Consider the following 22,139-nt stretch of genomic DNA (forward strand, 5'->3'; position numbering starts at 1 on the left):
TGTTGGGGAATGTCATGCACGGGACCACGATGAAATCCTTTCAAGAGCTCAGAAACGAGTTTGCCATGCCACACACACAATTTTATAAATACCTGCAACTGAGACATGCCCTATCCCCTTATATTGCGCACTTAGAATCTCTCCCGGAGTTTAACCCAATTGAGGCAAAGGTTTTTATGAGAAATTTAGGAAATCATAAAACTGCAAAGATATATCAAACATTAGTGATGAACCTATCCACGACTTTATATTCACTAAGGGAAAAATGGCAGATGGATTGGGTCTGCTTGATAGCGACGATTGGATAGAGGCCCTGGAATCCCCGAGATGTGCTGCAATAGCATCTCGCCTCAGACTTATCCAGTTTGAATATTTGCATCGTGTCTATTTCACTAGATACTGGCTTTGGAGGGCGGGCTGATAGATTCCCCTATGTGCCTACGATGTGGCAGTGAGGAAGGCACACTTCTACATACGATTTGGGGTTGGATCACGCTGGGCAGGTTTTGGAGGGGAGTTACTCGTTGTTTATCAGAAGTGCTAGGTTGGGACATACCTCTCTCTCCTAAGCTTGTACTGTGGCATATTACAGACGAAACTGGGGAAAATATCTATAAAAGACATCTATTATTCTTGGTCTTTACCCTGGCAAAAAGAGACATAGCAAGGGCATGGAAGGATCTGGCTCCGCCGAGATTAGTTGCCTGGAAGGCTGGCCTTGGCTGGTGTATGGGCCACGAACAGCCGATATTCAAAGCGCGGGGTTGCCTGCAGAAGCATTTTAAAATATGGAAACGATGGGCAGATTACAGGGGTCTCCTACTAGAACCACCACCACCGGCAGAAGTGGAAACCATATGAGGCTATTTCACAGGACAATCATGTTGATACACCTGAATATGACATACATGGAAGGGATTGATGGGTACGACCATTATTCTACTATGCAGTACAAGACACGCTGACACATGCATCAAGCAAAATTCCCCTTGCAAAAATTGCGAATCGTTAAAATAGCTCGTAAGCGACCGCAAAACAACACTTTCCAATGCATCAACCCCAATACCAAAAAATCAAGATAATCGCAAAAAATGCCCCCGCAAATTTAGCGATTAGCAAAATAGCGATTATGTAATCGCGAAAACTAAAACTTCTCCTGCAAATAGCGATTAGCAAGTAATGAATCGCAACCCAATGCATCAAAACTCGCAAATAGCTATTTTCAACAAAATTTCTATTTAGCAAGAGCAGAATAAGGGGAATCTCAACCAGGAGTTAAAGTCGAGAAAACACAAAAAAAATGTTTTAACAGGTGCTACCAATCTGAGACCCTTTAAAAATGCACCAGGAGACCCCATAAGCCATTCACAATGGCAGCCCTCTACGTGCTTGCAAGGAGGATGAGGATAAATACAGCAGCCCAGCGCAGGAGGAGGATACAGGAGAGGGTATTACGAGTGCGCATAACATTGCTGGGCCCAAATGATGAAGAAATATACGATAAGTACCGTCTGAATCATGCAATGATAATGCGCCTAATTGCAGATTTGGAACCCTTACTGCAGCACCAGACCCGTAGGACCAATGCCATTGCTGCACACATCCAGGTCCTATGTAGCCTGCACCTACTGGCGTCAGGCAGTTTCCAGGGGGTTGTAGCGGTAGCCGGAGGTGTATCCCAAAGCGCACTCTCACGCTTCTTCCGGAAATTCCTTGACGCCATGATGACAATGATTCATACCCACATCACCTTCCCCACAGGAGTTGAATCAGACCAAACTGGAGTTCTACCAGGTGGCTCAATTCCCACATGTCATTGGATGCATTGACTGCACGCATGTCCCCATCTGTCCCCCCTTAGCCAACGAGTACAGGAAGTCTTACCACTCCATCAATGTCCAGGTAGTGTGCAATGCTAAGCATATAATAACATGCATCGTAGCACAATTTCCCGGAAGCACACATGACTCGTATAGATTCCGCCACAGTGGCATCCACAGGCATCTGCTCGGTGGTGAATTTGGAGAGGGACACCTACTTGGTACATACATATACCTATTTGTTACATCATTATACCAAATGTGATTGCATTACTGCGGCTAACCCTTTGCTTCCCACCCTGTAGGGGACAGCGCATACGCCTTGCGTGAATACATACTGACTGACCCCTTACCTCAACCCAGCAACACCACAGGAACAGCGCTACAACGCGGCACACATTAGCACAAGAAATGTGGTTGAAAGGATACTAAAAAGTCGCTTCAGGATCCTTAATAAGACTGGTGGTGCGTTACAGTACAACCCGAGACCTGCTGCAGGATTGTGGTTGTATGTGCCATGCTGCACAACATTGCCTCAAGAAGAGGCATACCTATCGAGATGGACGAAAATGACAATGATGGTGACGACTAACCACCCGCACAACACCGACAGACACATGTGGCAAACACAGCCGAAGGTCAGAGGAGACGTGCACACATCATTCCTGAGGTAGGTAAGAATGAGCCATCACAAGATATCGTTGAATGTGAATGTTTTATTAACATGAGCACATGTCAAACAGAAGAATTATTTTTAGAAAATTATGACGGTGATTGCATAGGTTGATTAAGTCAAAATAAACTAGTTAACAGCACTGGAGGGCAATCACAATGTTGAAATGGACCATGATTACACCACCATGGCCAAAGAGGTGGATATGCATGGCTAGGGCCTCTTGCCACGTACCCCCAGTCTCCTGTCGCATGACTCTGCTTCATCAGCCTGATGTGTGCCTGTGGATTTGGAGCTGCGCGAACTGCACCTCCTGTTAGTGGTCACTGGCACAGACACGCTACTCAGGCTCGATACCTCCTCACTACCCTCCTCCCCTCCCAAGTTGCTGGTAATCACAGTCCCAGACTGGAGGTGTTCCACAGCAGTGGTCACTTGGCCTAAGGCCCCTGCAACATCCCCACAGAAATGGCCCAGATCACTCTGCAATGACACGGAGCACCGTGCCAATACTGCAGTGGTGTTGCTGAGCTTCGTGATGGCCCATGTATTAGCTGACATACGTAGCAGGCTCTGGTGATGCCTCCGACGCTTAGTGCGTTGTCCTGCAAGAACGGCACAGGTGAGCTCCTGTAGGCTCTGGTTTGTCTGACGATTTCCCTCCGCAACAACTGTTGTTAGGTCACGCACACAGTCTGACATTGTGCTTATGTTTTTGGCCAGCTTGGAGATCTGCATGTTGATTGTGCCCATGTGTCTCCCCTGCAGGCGCTGCACACGTAGCATCTGCGACTCAACGCTGCCATATATATTTGGAGTCTGTTCAACATCGGCCGCAATACGGGTCCTGGACCTGCGCCGTTGCCCTAGTCGGACCTGTGCTGGTGTTGGAGCTGGTGAAGGGACACGTGGCTGGCTGGGGACTGTTGTGGGTGCTGGAGACGGCTCTGATTCCATTTCTTGCAGTGCGGGTACATTTGTCCTGTGTTTTGGTGGTGTACATTCAGGGTCCACAGGAGTCTCTACATCCGTCTCTGCAGGTGTCTCAGAGATGATGAGCTGGTCACTGTCCTCGGAGTCCGCCTGAGCTGCATCTGTGTGTGAAACAGTGCAGTGTTAGTCTTGTTTGGTCCTAAATCTGTTTCTCACACGGCCTACTTTGTACATAATAAATCACTGATTTAAACACACTGTCTTACATGAAGTGTTGGTATGTTTTATAAAGCATTGATGATTATCCATGGCCACTTGGCTAACATGACTACAACTCCCATGATGCTTTTTGTGTATGAGGGAAAATGTGGAATGGATTTCTCCCTGCACACTGTGATTTGCCTGGGGGTACGTGCATGGATATACAGTACGCGCAGTAATAGTGCTTGCATGCATCTTACCTTGTTGTGTACTTGCTGTGCCGGATGTGTCCAATTGGGTGACTCCCACGACTGCCTCGGGCTCGATCGTCCCCTCAACAAGGTCCTCCAGGGCTGTATTTGCGGGTGCTTTCGATGGTCACCCTCCTGTGCCACCTGCTTCCTTCACCCTTTCGGCTATGTGCTCCTTGGCACGTTTCCTGAGGTCGTACCACCTTTTCTTCAGATTATCAATGCTGCGGTATGTGACTCCCACAGCATTCACTTTCTCCTTGATGCGCAGCCATATTTTGCGCTTCTCCGCCTCTGGCACCTTCAGGGACAACTTGCCAAACAGTTTGTCGTGGCTGCTGCTCACCCCCTCAATTAGGTGTTCGAGTTCCCTCTCAGAGAACTTCATCTTCCTCTTCCTGGGCGTGGCACTCTTCCCTGAAGCATTTTTGTCCATCCTGGCTATGTGAACTGTACCTGGATTGTGAATGTGATGTGTCTCTGCTCAGCTTCAGTACTCTACCTCCTCCTCTGAGCTCCTCAGGGCACTGAATGAAGGACTGGATGACTTCCTGGTTGTGATGTCATCAGCCTGCTTCTAATGCGACCCGCTTTATGCGAATGCGCAAATACCGAAATCGCTAATACCGATTTCGGTATTAGCGTACTCGCTATTTACTAGTTTGTGGGTTAGCGACTTGCAATCATGTATTCAGTATTTTTTTAGCGGTTTTTAAGGGATCGCTAAAATTTACCGAATCTGTACATGCATCCCAGTTTGCAAGTTTTTATTTGCAATACCCTATTTTTCGCTAATGAGGAATCGCTTTAGCGATTTTTGATGCATGTGCACCACAGTCGTTTGTAATGTTAGGGGCTGTCATTTGCAGACCCGAATTGCCTATTTCTTTGTTTTATAAATGCTATATAGAAATCACCTGCTCCGAAACTATTACACTGATTAACCTATACTTTTGCTTCTTTGTAACATATGTGATTATTTTATCTGATGACTTAATAAAAAAGAGTTTTGAAAAAAATAAAATAAAGCTGATTTACACTCTTTTTGGACTAAGCCTGAAGGCTGTTCTCCACAGCTACCACTTAGAGAGCTTTCTAAGGTTGTCTATGACCACTAAAATCACCATAAGTGTTGTCTGGATTGGTGAGAGGTGTCCACTTACATAAGTGTACACCATATACCAACCCAACTTCTCACACTCTGTAGTGCTCCATTTTACTAAACCTTTTCAACCAGCAGAATTCGATTAGGCTATTTTATTCTGATTATAAAAACCTTTCAAAGATGTTCAAATTGGGACTGATGCCAATATCTATTTGTAGGCTACTACACAAGTTTATAGTTCTTACAAGGCTTCTAAATCAAGGGATCAGCATGAGTATATGATGAAATTCTTCACCCCTGTAAATAACATAAGCACTTCCACCCAATGGCTGCATGACGGGACCTGTAGGATTAGTACAGCTGAGAGGGTATTCATAGATTGATTAAATGTGAGGATGAGAATAGATGAAGAGAAAGGGGATAAGAGAAAAAAAAACTAGCTCAGAACACAATATTGCAAAGGATGAGAAGATTTTAAAAGAGCCACCCCCTACATTGAACAACGATATTGCTAAGAAAGGATCCTTATGTATGATAAGGGAAAAAAAAGGGTACAAGACCATTGAGAATTTGGGGTGCAGCAAATGTGAGAATAATTACTTACTCAAAGGCAGGACGTTTGCTGAATTACAGGTAAGTATTAAAGGCATCTATTATGTGTGTGGTAAGTCAACTTATTTCCAGTTGTCACACAATCGGGTAAGTAGTGGTTATGCATCTTCTGTATCCCCCAGAATCCATCACACTAACAAGCTAGATTTTCCTCTTGATCGCTACATAAAATGAAGTAAACAAAGCTTAAAGCAGATCCTTGGTGACATCTTTGGAGCGCTTATACTGTCAAAAGGAGTTTCATTAAATGATGTAAAGATCAGAAAGCTCTCCACTTTAGTAGATCGGCTTGCTACTAACACTGCAGGAGCGGGAACAGATATAAATAAGGTGCATGGGAAGAAATAGGTTCTGTATTTAGATCTAGTGGGAGATGTTTTGCAAAGATAGTGGAGTGGCTTGGTAGTGTAGTTAGAGGAATATTGAAACTGCTTTTAATTCTTCTCTAGGTCATACTAATTAAAATTGAATCTGTGCTTATTTTCTTAAACTTTTGCAAAATAATTTCACTAAGCCATGGTATGGATTGTGGGTATAAGAATCTGTCAGCAACGAGATGAAGAAAAAGAAAAACTTAAAGTGACGGTTGAAGAGATGCAAAGTGATCTCCATAACACACAGAAGGACTTGGGAAAATCTAAAGAGAAGAGTACAAAATTAATAAATACTGTACTGTAATAAGGATTTAGAGTGATAATTTAGAAATAATCAGAGGGTTTGTTGGAAGAGTTGTTTTCCTTTTGCTCTCTTTAAATGTGTTAGAAACCGGACTTATGCTAACATAGCCCATGTTTACACCATCCTCCATCTTGAAGCAATGTGTCGTAACACACCATGTGATGAATGGTGCTATTGTTTTGATCTAAATAAAGAAATGTGAGCTTTGCAATAATAAACATTAAATGTTCCCAGAGACTTCTCATCACACTGTACCTAATCAAGCAGTGGCGGGTCCTCCGCTAAGGCGGTGGAGTCTCGCCCTGCTGCTTTTTAGCAGTAAAATAAAGGGAAAATAAAATGATAATAACTCGTGTTATTATCATTTTATTTTCTCCTACTTTCGCAGCTTTGCGTGAGCGGGCAGTGGCAGGGGAAGACTGGTAGCACCCATCTAAGAGCGCACTGACTGCTTGTCCAGCCAAACAGTCTTGCGCACTTTGCATGTTCTACGTGCAGGCTGCTTTACAGCCTGCATGGAGAACATGCCCAGGCTCCCAGTCAGCATCTGAGCACCGAAACACAGTGCTTAAACCAATCACAACACTGCTAAGGCAGTGTTGTGATTGGCTGACTTGGAGCCTGGGTGTGTTTCTACGAATTAGAGACGCGGCATGGAAGCAGAGAGAAGGTGCATTTTTTATTTTATTTTTTAACACCCGTGTCCCCTGCATCCCCCCTCATGTTGTCCCCACCCCCTTACTCCGATCCGTGCTGACCGCTGCTGTAACCAAGGACATTCCAACCGTCCTAGGCTTTTATTTGTTTCAACTATAATGCTTGAATAAACTATAAGAATGACAAAACCCAATGTTTCTTCTTACTTGTTGCTCATTGGTGCATATCCTGAAAAGCATGTACTTGTGTAGTAATGTATGAAAACCATTGTCTAAAGTTCTATACAAGAACTCATTTACTTTGTACACCAGAGTCCATATTCCCCATTTTTATGAAGCAAATCTTTGCTAGATTTTCCATAGAACTTTACTTATGATTTGCATGCTTTACTGCTAAACTTATTGATGGTTAATTTTCTGTAATTTGCCTATTAATCCTTATATAAATCTTTGAAACTTTGATCCGTGACTGTCATTCTTCCTGAGAATGTCCCAGCTCTTAATATTGCAAGTGATTTTCACATCCAATAGAGACGGGTTCAATCAGAGAGCATCAAAGTGTATAAAGGGACTACACCACTCCTGGTCCAAGCCATTGGCATGTTTTTGAGCATGGTCTTCCAAGACTAATCTGAATGCCGACACCATCACTGTACCGAATGTCATGGCACCTACAGAATAGACTCTCCTAATCGTGTAATACTTGCTCCAGTGCTGTCCCATCCCCACAGCCTGAAGTAAATTTACAGAGTTTCTTTTTACAATACTCACCATTTCTTACTATCAGTTGTTGATGATAGGAGTTTTTAATTAGGTATGATTTGACATTCATTTGACTATATCAACCTCTAAGAATTTTGACACTTAATTTGAATCAACTGGTTGGTGTTTAACCTCTTTCATAGGACCACACCTTTATTTTGATCTTTGCTTCCCTTCATCTAGTGACAATAAAGCAACTCTACACAATAGTGAGACTGTATTGAATTAACAATTAGTATCCCTTGTATCACAACTAGTATTTTGGGCACCTCATGACTATGAACACTTGGGTGAAATTTTCACCACAGAACCTCATTGATAACATAGAGCACTGTCACTCAAAGAACAGCCCAGGGGCCACATGCGGCCCTCCTGATCTTCACTTGCGGCCCCGGTTGAACAGCAGCACTAGGCTGCTGTCTACTTCACAAAGCATTAATATTCATAAATATATCAAATAAACAGCAAGCTTTTATTTGCTGTCACACTGACGTGAAAAAAGGAAGCACAGAAGGGGTCTTGCACCACTATACTTTAGTAACACCTTCATTTTTAAAGACATCTTGCAACAAAGTGTAAAAATATATTAAAGTCCCTTCAAAATTCAAAAATGTGCATTTCATTAACATGCAGAAGTGTTTCGCCTTATTATATCAGATTATAAATGTGACTGAGATTTTTTTTTTTGTGACAGTTTTCAAACATTGTTGTAGAAACAGTCATGCCTCCTGCCACCCTGACAACGATGCCAATAATGAACTATTAGGCATGTCAGTTGCTATGTGCACCTACTGACTGTACAGGGTTGCTATTATACATGGACAACCTTATCATTTATTAAATCAAACACAAGAAGTTTTTACGACACACATCCTGAAGTCGTGTATTTTGAGGTCCTCTTATATGTGATAATGAATAAAAAGGAGGCAAAGTAAAATAAAACAATTGCCTAGTATCGCACATTTTGGTCAAGAGGGTAAGCCGGGATTGATCCCCGGTGCAATTCAACCACTAGATTTACATGTGTCACTTCCCCTATACCCACATTAAATCTCCAACGCCACCCTGCTAGCATCAATGTGGACCTCGGCCACACCACAGACCCAACTTTTTGGCCCCTGGAAAAATGTTTGTGAATACCCATGACATAGAGGCTGTTGTCACTACTTGGTCATATCTTGAGGTCTTCCTACCTAATTCCACATTCTCATTGGGACTCATATCTGTATTGGATAAGTTGGCCCCCCGTGTGATCGTGAAACATAACAAAATAATTAAATCTGCAAGATAGTTTCCATCATCCTTAGTCTCAAGGAAGACCCAAATACTAGCCGTACAGAACATATGAGGCCAGATGTACTAAAGAACTGATCGGAAATTGTTCAGTAAGAAATTTTGCAAACTGGTTTATCTACCAATAGGTCTGTTCACAAAATAAGGAATCGGAGTGAGTCGCAGTCTGAACCACTAATTACTATTTATTAGAGAGGTTTCAAATTGTGACTGACTCTGATTGGTAACACGGATTGTTGCCTGTAAGTGTAAGCAGACCTTCATGCCTGCAACGTCTTTTAAATAACTTTTCTGTGTTTTTTAATTAGAATTACAGTTGCAAACCATTGATACTTACGGGCACAAACCACACTTTTGAAGAGTGATTCACAACACGCCCATCCGAATTATAATTCATAATCCATTTCTTACCGTTGCAGCAGGATTTATTTAATTATGTGCAACAAATTACTGTTCCTATTATAAACTCAGACTTCTTAAATTGCAAAGATTAAAATTTACATTAAATCCCAACTTCAATTTCAGGTACGTACCAATTAAATCTTGACAGTACAAGCTCAGTTTTAAGTACAGATAAGAATAATTAGGAGCATGCCCATTTGAAACATAAAACAATGTCAGAAAATATATTCACAAAAGTTAGAATATCCTAATTTAGCAGCAGTGTGTAGTTGTGCTACATTACATAGCTCCCTAGTGTCATAGTAAACATTTAAATTGTCCATAAATGCATAATTACCTTTTAAACTGATTTGGGCAGATGAGTTACAACAATTAAAATAACATTATTCATTGAACTAAGTCTCAATGTATTTGTCTATGTGATTTTATAAGCGGATACACAGTGGTAATTGGCAACACGCAGTTACGTACAAGGTGAGGAGGTTTCTAGGCAGGACCTGCCCTTTTATTTGTCCCTAATAACTGCTCCAAGAAAGCTGATGACAGCCAGATGCAGAGAATGCACACTTCATTGTGCTTATGTTTTAGGTACTCCTAAATGGAGCCACATTTCTACCTGCTGTGAGAGACATCCCTTTGCACAAATGATGTGTCTGCAAGCAGCCTGTAAATGACATTTGAAGAGATAGACTAGTCAATTTGTTGCGGAACCTAGAACTAATTGCAATACAATTTCTGTGAGTGGATTGTTATTGAAATTTTTCCGCAGAAAACGATGGTGAAAAGTCTACCACTCTATCATGACGCGTTAATCCAATATGGCGGATTTTTTCAAAATGGCTGCCCATTATTAGAGATATAGGGTATAACTGTTTATATGCCCATGTGTTGTATCATTTAATATGTTTTTGGGACGGGAAAGTCAAAAATAACATCAAAAATTGTTTCTGATGACCATAATATCAAATAATCGCGGAATATGTCAGATAGACAAAGTTTGTATAATTTTTTCGTTGACTTATATGACAAAGTGTGAAGGAACGTAAATATTACAATTAACTTTTGAAATAAAAAGTTTGCTATTGTTTGTGTTTTGTTTTGTAACTTTGTTGTTATTGTTTGTTTTTTTGTTAATCAAAAATGTTTCATTTATGTGTTACAGGTTCTTGCGAGTTGCTGTGAGATACAGTGAAAATGAACGTAGAAAAGTGTTTCATTTGTGATGTGGTGTTTCAAGAAGAAGACGATGTATCTGTACTCACTGAAAGAGGAGTGACTGGAATTAAAAAAACATGCAATGAGAGAAAAATATCCAAGTTTCACGTTTGTGTTGGGCAGAAAGTTCACAAGAAATGTGGAGCGCATTTTGTTAACTTGAAAACTCCGTTCCAGGAGAAAGAATCAGATCCCACAACTTCTCGTGTTCTACGGTCGTGTGAAACCCCGTTTGATTTTAGAAAAAAAAAAAATTCTGTGGTACTGAGTTAAGTTTATACTTCAGGGAGAGGAAAAAAAATGCGTGGTTTAATGCACGAACAGTTGAATTCAAATCATCAGTTTTACAAAAATGCAACAAACGCAATGATGAATGGGCAGACAAAGTTAAGAGACGTATGCAAAATGTGTCTGATTTACATGCTGTAGATGCATGCTACCACAAACAGTGTTACGTCAATTTTTATACTGGAAAATTCATTCCCGGGCAGTTTACTGATAACCCTCCAATATCTTCAGGTCGACCAGAGGACTCTGTTCACCAGGAAACTTTTCTTCAAGTAGTTAAATACATGGAGGCAAATGATGAAGAACAAACTACTGTTAAAGAACTTGTTAATAAAATGCGAGAATTACTGCCAGAAGAAAGCGAACCATACAGTTCGAAGTATATGAAACAAAAACTCAAAGAGCATTTTGAAGATGAAATCTTCATAGGAACAATTGCAGGGACTGCTGATGTCGTTACTTTTAAAAGTACAGCTGCTCATGTATTGCAAGAGTACCACAGTCATAGCCATGAAGATGTTGAAGAGGATCGAAACAATCTCCTTATGGCAGCTGCTGAAATAATAAGAAATGATATTAAAGTCATCCCTGTAGAACCAGAAACATATCCACCCATTGAAAACATGAGTAGTGTTGACTATAATGTGAGCTATATTCCTGATTCGTTAAGGCTCTTATTATCAGTTTTTGTTACTGATAAAACCAACAGAGAGAGAAAAGTAGCTTCTATAGGACAGGCAATTATGCAAGCTGTGCGCCCACGAGTCTTAGTTGCACCGTTGCAGTTAGGGCTGGCAGTTCAATTACATGACAACACAAGCTCGAGATTTGTAGTTGAAGCAGTAAATCATATGGGATTCTGCAGCTCCTATTCAGAAGTTCTCCATTTTGAACGTTCAGCTGCAGCAGAAAGAGGAAATACTATGCCTGTCCTTGTGGAACTGTCTGAAAGTCCTCCGAAATTCATTCAATATGCAGCTGATAATATTGATCACAATATTATTATAATAGATGGCCATGGTACTTTTCATTGGATGGGCATTATCGCCACTGTGAATCCAACTGGAAAATTTTCAACGGGCATTAAGAAACATCAAGTTTCATTTGAAGAACTGAGGAGGTTGGGGCAAATCCCAATAAAAACATATCATTCACAGGCCACTGGGATGCGTTTCTTAAAGTATAATACCATCAAGGAAATCGCGTACAGTGACCCATCTGCAAACCTGGATATTTTATTGAACATCTCACATCTACTCAGCAACAGTGTTCCAGGATGGCAAGGAGTATGCCAACTACTACATAAAGGTAACCATCCCGGTGTATCATCTGTCATCTTTCTGCCAATGATTAACATGGATCCAACGAATGAGACTCGTGTATTCTCTCAACACTGTTTTTTGTTTCTGACCATGCCAAGAGATACAGCCAGACCCCTATTATAACATTCGACCAGCCTCTTTTCCACAAAGCACTTAGCATCATAGCCAATGAATAACAGGATAGTCCTTTGAAGAAGGTCATTCTGAGACTAGGAGGCCTCAACACAATCATGTGTTTTCTTGGATGCATCGGTTTTTTGATGAGTGGAGTAGGCTTGGTTGATATACTTGAGATCATATATACAGGAAATGCTGTAAAGCTATTGCAAGAGCGATTCGTGGTCATCTTATTGTTTCATCAGTTATCAACACGATTTTAGCAACGCAAGCCCTAGAAGATAACGACGATTTACAGGCAGCTAGATCATTGTTTAATAATCTTCTTAATGGGGAGCTTTCTGTTGAGGATGTTACACATAATGCTGTTGTTGAAATTGCAACCAAACTGCTGAAGGCCAAAGATGAACTTAAATTTTACAGGACTCCTCGACTTTGGTTGCAATATTTGGAAATGGTCAACATCTTGAAACAATTCTTAAAAGCTGAAAGAACAGGAAATTGGCATCTACATCTTGCAATGGTAAAGGAGATGCTACCTTTTTTTGAAGCATGTGGCCATAATTTATCTGCCAGTTCTGCACAACTGTATTATGAGAGAATGGTTGAGCTTGAATTTGAAGCTCCTGATGTATACACGGCATTTACAAATGGTCTGTATGTTGTCCGAAGAAGTGATAGGTTTTGGGGTGGTCTTTCCACTGATTTGGTAATTGAACAAGTTCTAATGAAGAATATAAAAGGATTCAGCGGAATGACCCATGGAAAAGGTATGACAGAACAGCAGCAGCTTGTTTATGTCACGCCCTATTTGCGCCCATTTGCATGAATGCATGCAGGACTTTGCTTCAGTGAAGCATGCAGCAAGTGAGCAACATGTTACTATGACCAGTTCAAGAATTGAACGCAATAAAGGAGATACACAGAAAGTACTGGTATATGTAGAACAGCTCAATGTTTTTGAGCGAGACAGCAACCTGCGTAACATTGTCACGGGTGTTACTTATGGCAGTGATGTTAATCCTGAACTTTCAGAAGAAATTGGAAATAGAATTCTTAATGAGATGACGGACAAAAGAGTCTCGGAGTTCTCTTTCAGAAAAAGCAACCAGGTGAAGATAATGAAATCAGTTCAATCTGTTAAATTGAAAGAAGAAACCTTTGTTATGGATCCTGAACTATTGTTTCTGCGCTTGTTGCTTTGTGCTCAGACTAGTGGCGTGGATTTGCAGGAGGTGTTTCGTTATGAGCATTGCTCATACCCAGCTAGTTTATTCAATAAGCATGGACTTATGAGGGAATCTGGGAAGTCGCAGCTTGCCAATTATATTAAAGAGCAAGTACCAGCGGTTGCCAACATGCCCGAAAATATGCAGTTCGTCATTGATGGTGGGTGGGTACTACATCGCCTTCCTTGGAGTCCGAATCAGACATTCCATGAACTGCTTTGTGTCTATGAGAGATATGTGCTAACAAAGTATGGCCAGGCAATAATAGTATTTGACGGATATGGAGATACGTTTTCTACAAAATCAGAAGCCCATCTAAAAAGAAACAGAGGTATTGTAGGACCTAAAGTAAATTTCATAACTTCTACCTCCATCGCCATCCAGAAACAATTATTTGAGTAATAATGAAAGTAAACAAGCCTTCATTGAGCAATTATCGCAAAAGTTACAAGAAGCTGGGTGTAAAACAAAGCAAGCTCATAGTGATGCAGACTTCATGGTCATTTTGGAGGCTATTGAGTCGGCCAAAACTCATCCTACAGCCATTGTTGGCGAGGACACCGATCTTCTCATACTACTCCATCATTTTCAAGAAAATCAATTTGATATTTTCCTTTGCCCAGAACCTAAGAAATCTTCCAAAAACATAACTGTCTTTGATATTAGGAAATTAGCAAAAGCTTTAGGTAATGACGTCTGCTCTCACATCTTACTTGCTCATGCCGTATTAGGATGTGATACCACCTCCAAACCATTTGGATTAGGAAAACGTGACTCCATAAAGTTGCTAAGAAAATCAGGCAGCTTCAAAGAAAGTGCTGCCGTATTCCAAACTTCTCAAAAACCAACAGAAGAAATTGAAAATGCTGGTCTTAATGCTATTATAGAGTTGTTTGGAGGAATAACAGGAGACAGCACATTACATGATATGAGACTTCGAACTTTCACTTCAAAGGCAACAAAATCAACAATACATGTGAAACCGGAAGTCTTGCCTCCTACAGAGGATGCCTGCAAATTTCATTCAGTCAGAGTATATCATCAGGTGCAGCAGTGGATGGGTATTCATATGGATCCATTACAGTGGGGATTTGAAGTGAAATATGGAAGATTGGCTCCCATTAGAATGAGTCAAGCACCAGCACCAGATCATTTATTAAAATTTGTGAAATGTGGCTGTAGCAAGAGTCAATGTGCGACTCTGCAATGTATATGCAAAAGACAGGGAATAGTGTGCACAGATGCGTGCACTGATTGTCGAGGAATAAGCTGTTGCAATTCCATGGAAGTGGACATTGACGATGATTTAAATCATACTATTCTTATACTGAGGAGTGCTGTTTGAATTTATCTCTTTAACAATTTTCATTTGTCAGTGTCATATTGAGAAGTGCTATATTATCTAGTTGAAATGTGTTTATCCTTTTCAAATGATGTTAAAAAAATGTAAATAAAAAAATGTCACAACTATGTTTGGCATATTAACATATAATTATCGTTGTTTATTGTATTAATCCCAATTTGATATTATGGTCATCAGAAAAAAATTTATGTCATTTTTGACTTTCCCGTCCCTAAAAACATATTAAATTATACCACACATGGGCATATAAACAGTTATACCCTATATCTCTAATAATGGGCAGCCATTTTGAAAAATCCGCCATATTGGATTAACGCGTCATGATAGAGTGGTAGACTTTTCACCATTGTTTTCTACGGAAAAATTTCAATAACAATCCACTCACAGAAATTGTATTGCAATTAGTTCTAGGTTAGCCCATTTTTTAAACTAATTTGACTAGACTAAGAACCAGCGCACGGTGGTTAACCTTAGATCCACATCCCTTGTCTGTAAAATGTGCATAAAGCTGGGAACCAACCCCCCTGTTAGTTCTAGTGCCACGTTCTTCATGACTATGAAAGAGAGTCCTCCAAAAAATATTTAGAAAGTTGCTGTGTAACAAGGGCTAACAATCACCTGAAGTCTGTACTGTCTGCTGGAGAAGCGAAGGAGCTTGACGTGACTAGAAACCTGCCGGCCTGAGAAAGGGAAAGAAGTGTGTCTGGCCTGAGGAGAAACTGGACAGGAGAACAAGCCTAGTGTATTTGTGAGGAGCACCCAAAGAAAGTGGACTTTCTCAGAGAAAGCCAGTTGTGGCCAGTATTGTGGGGGGCTCTTCTCAGTAGGTCTACTCAGTTTCTGTGTAATCTGCAAAAAATACCTGAAAATCTATTTGTGTCATCCGGTAGATTGTCATGGGCTGTAAGACAGGTGTGGCCTCTGCTAAGGCTGTGGGAAGGGCCACATATATGCCAAAGTGAGGAGCCCACCAGGCCGAGGAGCTGCAACTGCTAAAGAAAATCATCTTAAGGAAACCAACCAGGAAAACATTTGTGTCAAACCAAGAACTGCTAAAACCAGTCAAGAAAACTGCTGCAGCTGAGGATAAGTGTCACTGCACAGACCTGCCACACAGACTGTCTTCATAGCCATCGCCCCTTGAGAGGCTGCTGACAGAGCCTACATCTGAGAGAAGCCACTGCAAGAGGGTGGGAGCCAGTCATCTCCTGCCACAGCCCTGAAATGCTACAGAAGCCAGCAGGTAAAATACAGGGCCTAACTACACCATGGACTAGAGACTACAATGCGAACAGATGAGGTTCCCACGCACACTAAGACTTTTTGCCATCAAAACAGGTAACGAGGGGCGTGGCCAAGATGGCGGGGTGAGCAGACGCTTCCTCCCGTAGCTCCTCCGGCCCGGCCAAGCTAGAGCCCTTTTCTTATGCTTTTCTCCCCCCGCTGAGGCTCAGCGCGGGAGAGGAGCGTGGCGGAGCATCAGGGGTGCACATTGGTGCTGTTTTGGTTCGGATCGCCTCGGGGGAACCCCCCAAAAAGTTCGATCGAGACCAAGGAACGACGACGGCGAGCCCGAGGGGCGGAGCGCATTGGAGAGCTGTCCGGGCGCCTCGGCTGGGCCTGGTGCTGAAAGTTGCGATCTGGAGGGGATCTGGCCCGCCGTTCGACGGTGACTGAAGTAGCCTTGCGGGAAGGGACCCGACGGTGTGGAAGGCTTGGGACGGGTGCCCCGGCACTCAGACTGGTGGCGGCGACACCTCGCACTGCGGAGGCCCTAACCCCTAGCCGAGGTACAGCGGACCCCCTGATGGGGATGGACCATCTGGGCCCCTGTGCGTGACAGACGGGGGCCGGTGGTGGAACTTATTTTACTGTGGGGTGCCTCGGGGGCTCCGGTGGTGTCGTTGGGCCTGGTCGTTTTGGCCTGCTCCGCCCGGCCGCCATTTTGTCCCCGAAGGAGCAGTGGTGGCAGCCTTCGCCGGAGTCCTGGCTGCTGGATGCAAGTGACCCCCGCTGCTGCTGGGCTGATTACCGGAGGGATGTGCTGATGAGACCCCTCTGCTGCGGCCCCCTTGGTTGTCTCACACAAGCTCTTGCGGCTGACGGTGACCGGACTGGGCCGCCATTTTGTCACCTGTGACGCAGCGACTTCGCTCGTGGGGGATACCCAGGTCGAGTGCTAGCCGGCGGCTGAGCATCCCTGGAGCGCCTGGATCGGTGCCCGACTGCGGAGCTAGCGATGTCTGGAAGAGGAGGCCCGAAGAAAGGGGACCGTACCCTGCCGGACATGCTTGGCAGGGCCCAGCACTTGCGGGACAGGACGCAGCCCTCACCGGGGCCCTCCCGGGCTCCGGCGGATGTGACTGGAGGGGAGCCACCCGTCACGAGGGCCTTTATGGAGGAACTGTTCAGCTCCCTCAGGGAGGACTTCCAGACACTGAAGCGGGAGGTGGCCAGCGAGGTCCGAGAAGTGCGCAGGGAGGTGGAGGGCCTTGGCGAGCGTGTGGAAGCGGTGGAGACGGAGGGCCAACAGCGAGCGGAGGAGATAGTCCACCTCCAGCAGGACGTTCTTCGCCTCCGGGAACAGTGTGTGGAGCTCCAGGCCCACTCCGAGGACCTTGAGAACAGATCTCGGAGGAACAACATCCGAGTGCGTGGCGTGCCGACTGCGGACGAGGGGTCCGATCTGGGGAGCTACCTGCGGGCCCTGTTCCGAGAGATCCTGGGGGAAGCTGCGGACTTTCCCATCAGCATTGACAGGGCGCATAGGGTTGGCCGGCAGCGCCAGTCATCGGCACCTCCACCGGACATTCTGGCCTTCCTGCCCGACTTTCCACTAAAGGAACGCATCATGGCTGAAGCCCGCAGGAAACAGCCCCTGACTTTCCGGGATCGGCCGGTGGCGCTTTACCAGGACCTCTCCGCCATCACTCTGCAGAAACGCAGGTCCTTTAGGATTGCCACTGACTTTTTGCGCGAGCATGAGACGCCGTACTCTTGGGGTCACCCCTTCCGCCTGATTTTTCGGTGGAACGGAGTGTTACACCAGCTACGCTCCTTGCAAGACATTTGTGGTGTCCTGGGGCTCACGGCGGCGGAGGAGGAGGGAGCTACGCCGTCGTGGAGGTCCTCGGAGAGACGGAACCGGCGGAGGTCAACGAGGCGGCGCTCAGCGACCAGTGTGGGGCGCCCGGACTCCCCTACCATCAGAGCGGACATGGCCGACGCCCTGAGGGCGGCGGCCGGGGACTCGACCGGCTCCTCTAGCGTGGCCTTGACGGCCTAACACACACTCCGGGGGGAGATGTCTTTAGCTTCTTTACATGCTTGGTACGGGGCGGGGGGGTTGGGGGGAGCGGTTGGAGGTGAGTGGCTGGACGTCCACTTCGCTCTTTTCTACGGACTTGCCCGTTTTGGGGCTTGACTGAGACTATGGGGTGTTTGAGTTTGTGGGTGGCTAGTTGCCAGGGTTGTGTTTTGGGTGGGGGAGGGGGTTGTTTTGGGGTTGGGAAGGTCCCGTCCGATGTTGTCTATGCCCGCTTTGTTTTGGCTTGTCCTGCGCTGCGGCCCCGCGCGCCCCACCCGCTGATTCCCTGCCCATTGCATGGCGCTCCCGACCCCCGCGAGGAATGCCGGGCCTAAAGGTAGTGACCCTTAATGTTCAGGGTCTGAACAACCCGGTGAAGCGCAGAGCGATCCTGTCGTTGCTGGAGGGGACGCAGGCGGACATTTGCCTTTTGCAGGAGACACACTTATTGCCCCGAGATTGCCATAGGATGCGCTCTGCTAAGTTCCCTACCCAGTTCTTTTCCTCGGCAGCGAACAAGACGGCGGGGGTAGCCATTCTCCTAGCGAGCTCCTTTCGGGGGGAGGTGTTGCATAAGTGTGCTGAACAGAAGGGGAGGCTCCTTGCGTATCGCATGCGCCTGGGAGGCATAGCATTTACGGTCGGCTCCGTTTATAGCCCAAACGATCACCAAGAGCGCTTCCTAGATTCCGCGCTGGTGGATGTCACTGCTTCCCCCGACCGCCACATTATCTTGGGGGGAGATCTCAACATTGTCTTTGACTCTGTGATGGACAGATCGGCGCAGCGCTTCCCGCAGACGGGGAACTGTCCCAGGCTGGGAGGGCCCGGATTGCGGAAATGGATCTGCACGACCTCTGGCGCTCCATGCACCCCACGGATAGGGACTACTCTTACTTCTCGCACGCACACCGAACCTACTCACGGCTGGACTACCTCCTGGTGAGTGGACCGATGCGTGCCGCTGCCACGGCGGCGGACATCGGGGTCCTGACCCTGTCTGACCACTCCCCGGTCACCGGCGTTTTCCAGTGGCCGGCGGCCTCCCCCTCTCGGGGGGTGTGGCGCCTCCGGGATACACTTCTACACAAAAAGTCGGTGGTGCAACGCATCGGGGAGGTCATACAGGACTATCTCACCCACAATGGCAACACTGACACCTCGCAGGCGACACAGTGGGCGGCATTGAAGGCCGTCCTACGGGGGGAATTCATCTCTATCTCTGCAGCTGAGAATAAGGAGCGGCAACTGAAGAGGGATGAGCTGACAGCTCAAGTCCGGGAGCTTGAGCAGGTCCACCGCCGTACGGGGGCGCCGAGGGTGTGGAGGCAGTTGAAGGCAGCGAGGAAGCTCCTGTCGGCTCTGGATCTTGACAGGGCGGAGTACGCCGCCCTACGCTTGAAACATGCCTACTACACTGGGGGGGACAGATGTGGCAAGCTCCTAGCACACCGGCTCCGGGTCGCGCAACAGCGCAGCGTTGTGAAAGAATTGGTGGGCGCGGACGGGGGGGCGGTCTCCGGGGACGCGGAGGTAGCGGAGTCTTTCCGCGGCTTCTACGAGGCGCTGTATGCTGAGGAGCCCTCCCCGCCACGGGATGCCGACGGCTATTTGGAGTCGGTGACCCTCCCGGTACTGGATCCGGCTCAGGCTGACCACCTGGAGCGGGACATCCATGTTGAGGAAGTGATTTCAGCTATCGCGCGGCTGAAACATGGCAAGGCCCCGGGCCCGGACGGGTACACGTCGCTATTTTACAAGACTTTTTGCACGGCCGTGGCCCCTGTCCTTACTCGGCTCTTTAACTCTTTCTTCGAACCGGGAGCCATCCCTCCGGATCTCCTGAGGGCGACGGTCGCGGTAATCCCGAAACCTGGGAAGGACCGGGCCCTCTGCGGCTCGTACCGACCCATCTCGCTTTTAAATGTCGACCTCAAGTTGTACACGGGGATTCTCGCGTCCAGGCTGAGTCCACACCTCCCCGACCTGGTGGAGGCGGACCAGGCTGGTTTTGTGCCCGGCAGACAGACGGTTGACAACACCAAGAGGGTGACACATGTTCTGGAGAAGGCCTCAAGGATCTCGGGGGAGCGGATGTTGCTGTCCGTTGATGCGGAGAAGGCCTTCGACAGAGTTCACTGGCCGTATCTTGAGCTGGTCCTCAAGAAACTGGGAATCGGCGATAAGTTCCGCACCATGGTCTTTAACTTCTATAAGCATCCTTCAGCGTCGGTGCGGGTCAACGGGTGTAGCTCCGGTGGCTTTGCCATCGAGCGCGGCACGCGGCAGGGCTGCCCTCTTTCGCCGCTCTTGTTTGCCCTCTACATGGAGCCGTTTGCTCAGAGGATTCGTAATAATCCGGATGCTGTCGGGGTCCGGATGGGCCAGTACGTCCACACCGTCAGTCTCTACGCGGACGATGTCCTGCTGACTTTGGACGACCCTAGGAGGTCGCTGCCTGCTTGCGTTCGAGAGCTGGACGCCTTTGCGGGGGTGGCCGGCTTCAAAATGAATATGAGCAAGTCGATGGCATTAGACGTGTCCCTGGCTGCGGAAACCAGGAGGGATCTTCAGCGGCTCTTCCCCATGCAGTGGTCCTCGTCCACGGTGCCGTATCTGGGGATTCTGCTGGCGCCTACATTACCGGAGATGGTTACAGCCAATTATGCCTCCCTCAGCAGGAAGATCAAGGACGAGCTTGGCCGCTGGAACAAAGGCCTGCTGTCCTGGCTGGGGCGAATCGCGGCGGTCAAGATGACGGTGTTGCCCCAGATACTATATCTTTTCCGGGCCCTTCCGCTCCAACCCCCGGTGGGCTGGATACGACAAATGCAGGCTGACATCTCCCGCTTTGTCTGGCAGGGCCGCAGGCCACGCATGAAGAGGGTCCTCTCCACGCTTGCTCCGGAAGCGGGGGGTCTCGGCATTCCGGACCTCCGTAAGTACTTTCAGGCGGCACAGCTCCGCTATCTGGTGGAGTGGAGCAGGTGGGAGTCCGACAAACATTGGCTCTTCCAAGACCAGGCAGTGGCGGGCCGCACCTTACAAGAGGTTCCATTCCTGCGCCGCGCGCATCGCCCCCCTAATCTTTACGCTTCCTTTGTAACGCGGGTCCCCCTGCGTGTGTGGGACGCGGTCTGTGAGGCCCGGGGCCTTACCACCTTCCCTTCGCCGCTCACGCCCATTGCGGGCAACCCGGACTTCTCCCCAGGGATGGAGCCGGGGGTTTTCTCCCACTGGGTGCAGGCGGGCTGCAGGGCACTCTTCCAGATCTATGGCCCGGAAGGAGTGGTTCCTTTTCAGCAACTCCGCCAGGAGTTCGGCCTGACGGAGCTGGACAGATTGCGCTACATGCAAGTTCGGCATTGGGCCCTCCAGCCCCAGGTGCGTGCCACCGCCGCCCGTCCAATTACACCGTATGAGAGGTGGTTGGCTACTCGGACCTCCGACGCTAAACTGATCACCGATCTGTACAAATACCTACAACCCCCGCCGTTTCACTATTACAACCCGGGGAGGGAGCGTTGGCACAGGGAATTGGGTAGGACACTCAGCCACAAGGAATGGGACAAAATTGCGTATCGGGCGCGGCACTCTGCATATCACACGGGCCTTACGGAGACCTTTACCAAGGTGTCCACATACTGGTACTACACCCCGGAGAGACTGTATGAAATGCATAAACACACTGACAGGGGGTGCTGGCGGAGCTGCGGGCAGGAAGGTACCCTTACACACATTCTTTGGGATTGCCCAGTGCTGACCGCCTACTGGAAGGAAGTCTTGGACGAGGTGGATAAGCACTTTGGGATAGAGCTGCCGCGACTCCCGGCGTATGTCCTGTTGGGCCTCCCCAATGACCTAATGTACCCACTGAAGTCCCGTAGGGGTAGGCAGATCGCAATCGCGCTG

General features: G+C 46.7%; 1 protein-coding gene across 1 annotated transcript in view; it reads right to left on the reverse strand.

Annotated features, from left to right (window-relative positions):
• Positions 1-2,521: 2,521 nt before the first annotated feature.
• The window catches only part of LOC146870629 (uncharacterized), a 38,912-nt gene continuing 19,294 nt past the window's right edge, over positions 2,522-22,139 (reverse strand). Inside the window, exon 3 of the mRNA XM_085643866.1 lies at positions 2,522-3,587. Coding sequence (XP_085499992.1) covers positions 2,707-3,587 — 881 coding nt within the window. The 3' untranslated portion in view covers positions 2,522-2,706. The remainder of the gene's footprint in view (positions 3,588-22,139) is intronic.

Source organism: Triturus cristatus, chromosome 1_1, assembly GCF_964204655.1.
Source record: "Triturus cristatus chromosome 1_1, aTriCri1.1, whole genome shotgun sequence".
Lineage (NCBI taxonomy): Eukaryota > Metazoa > Chordata > Amphibia > Caudata > Salamandridae > Triturus > Triturus cristatus.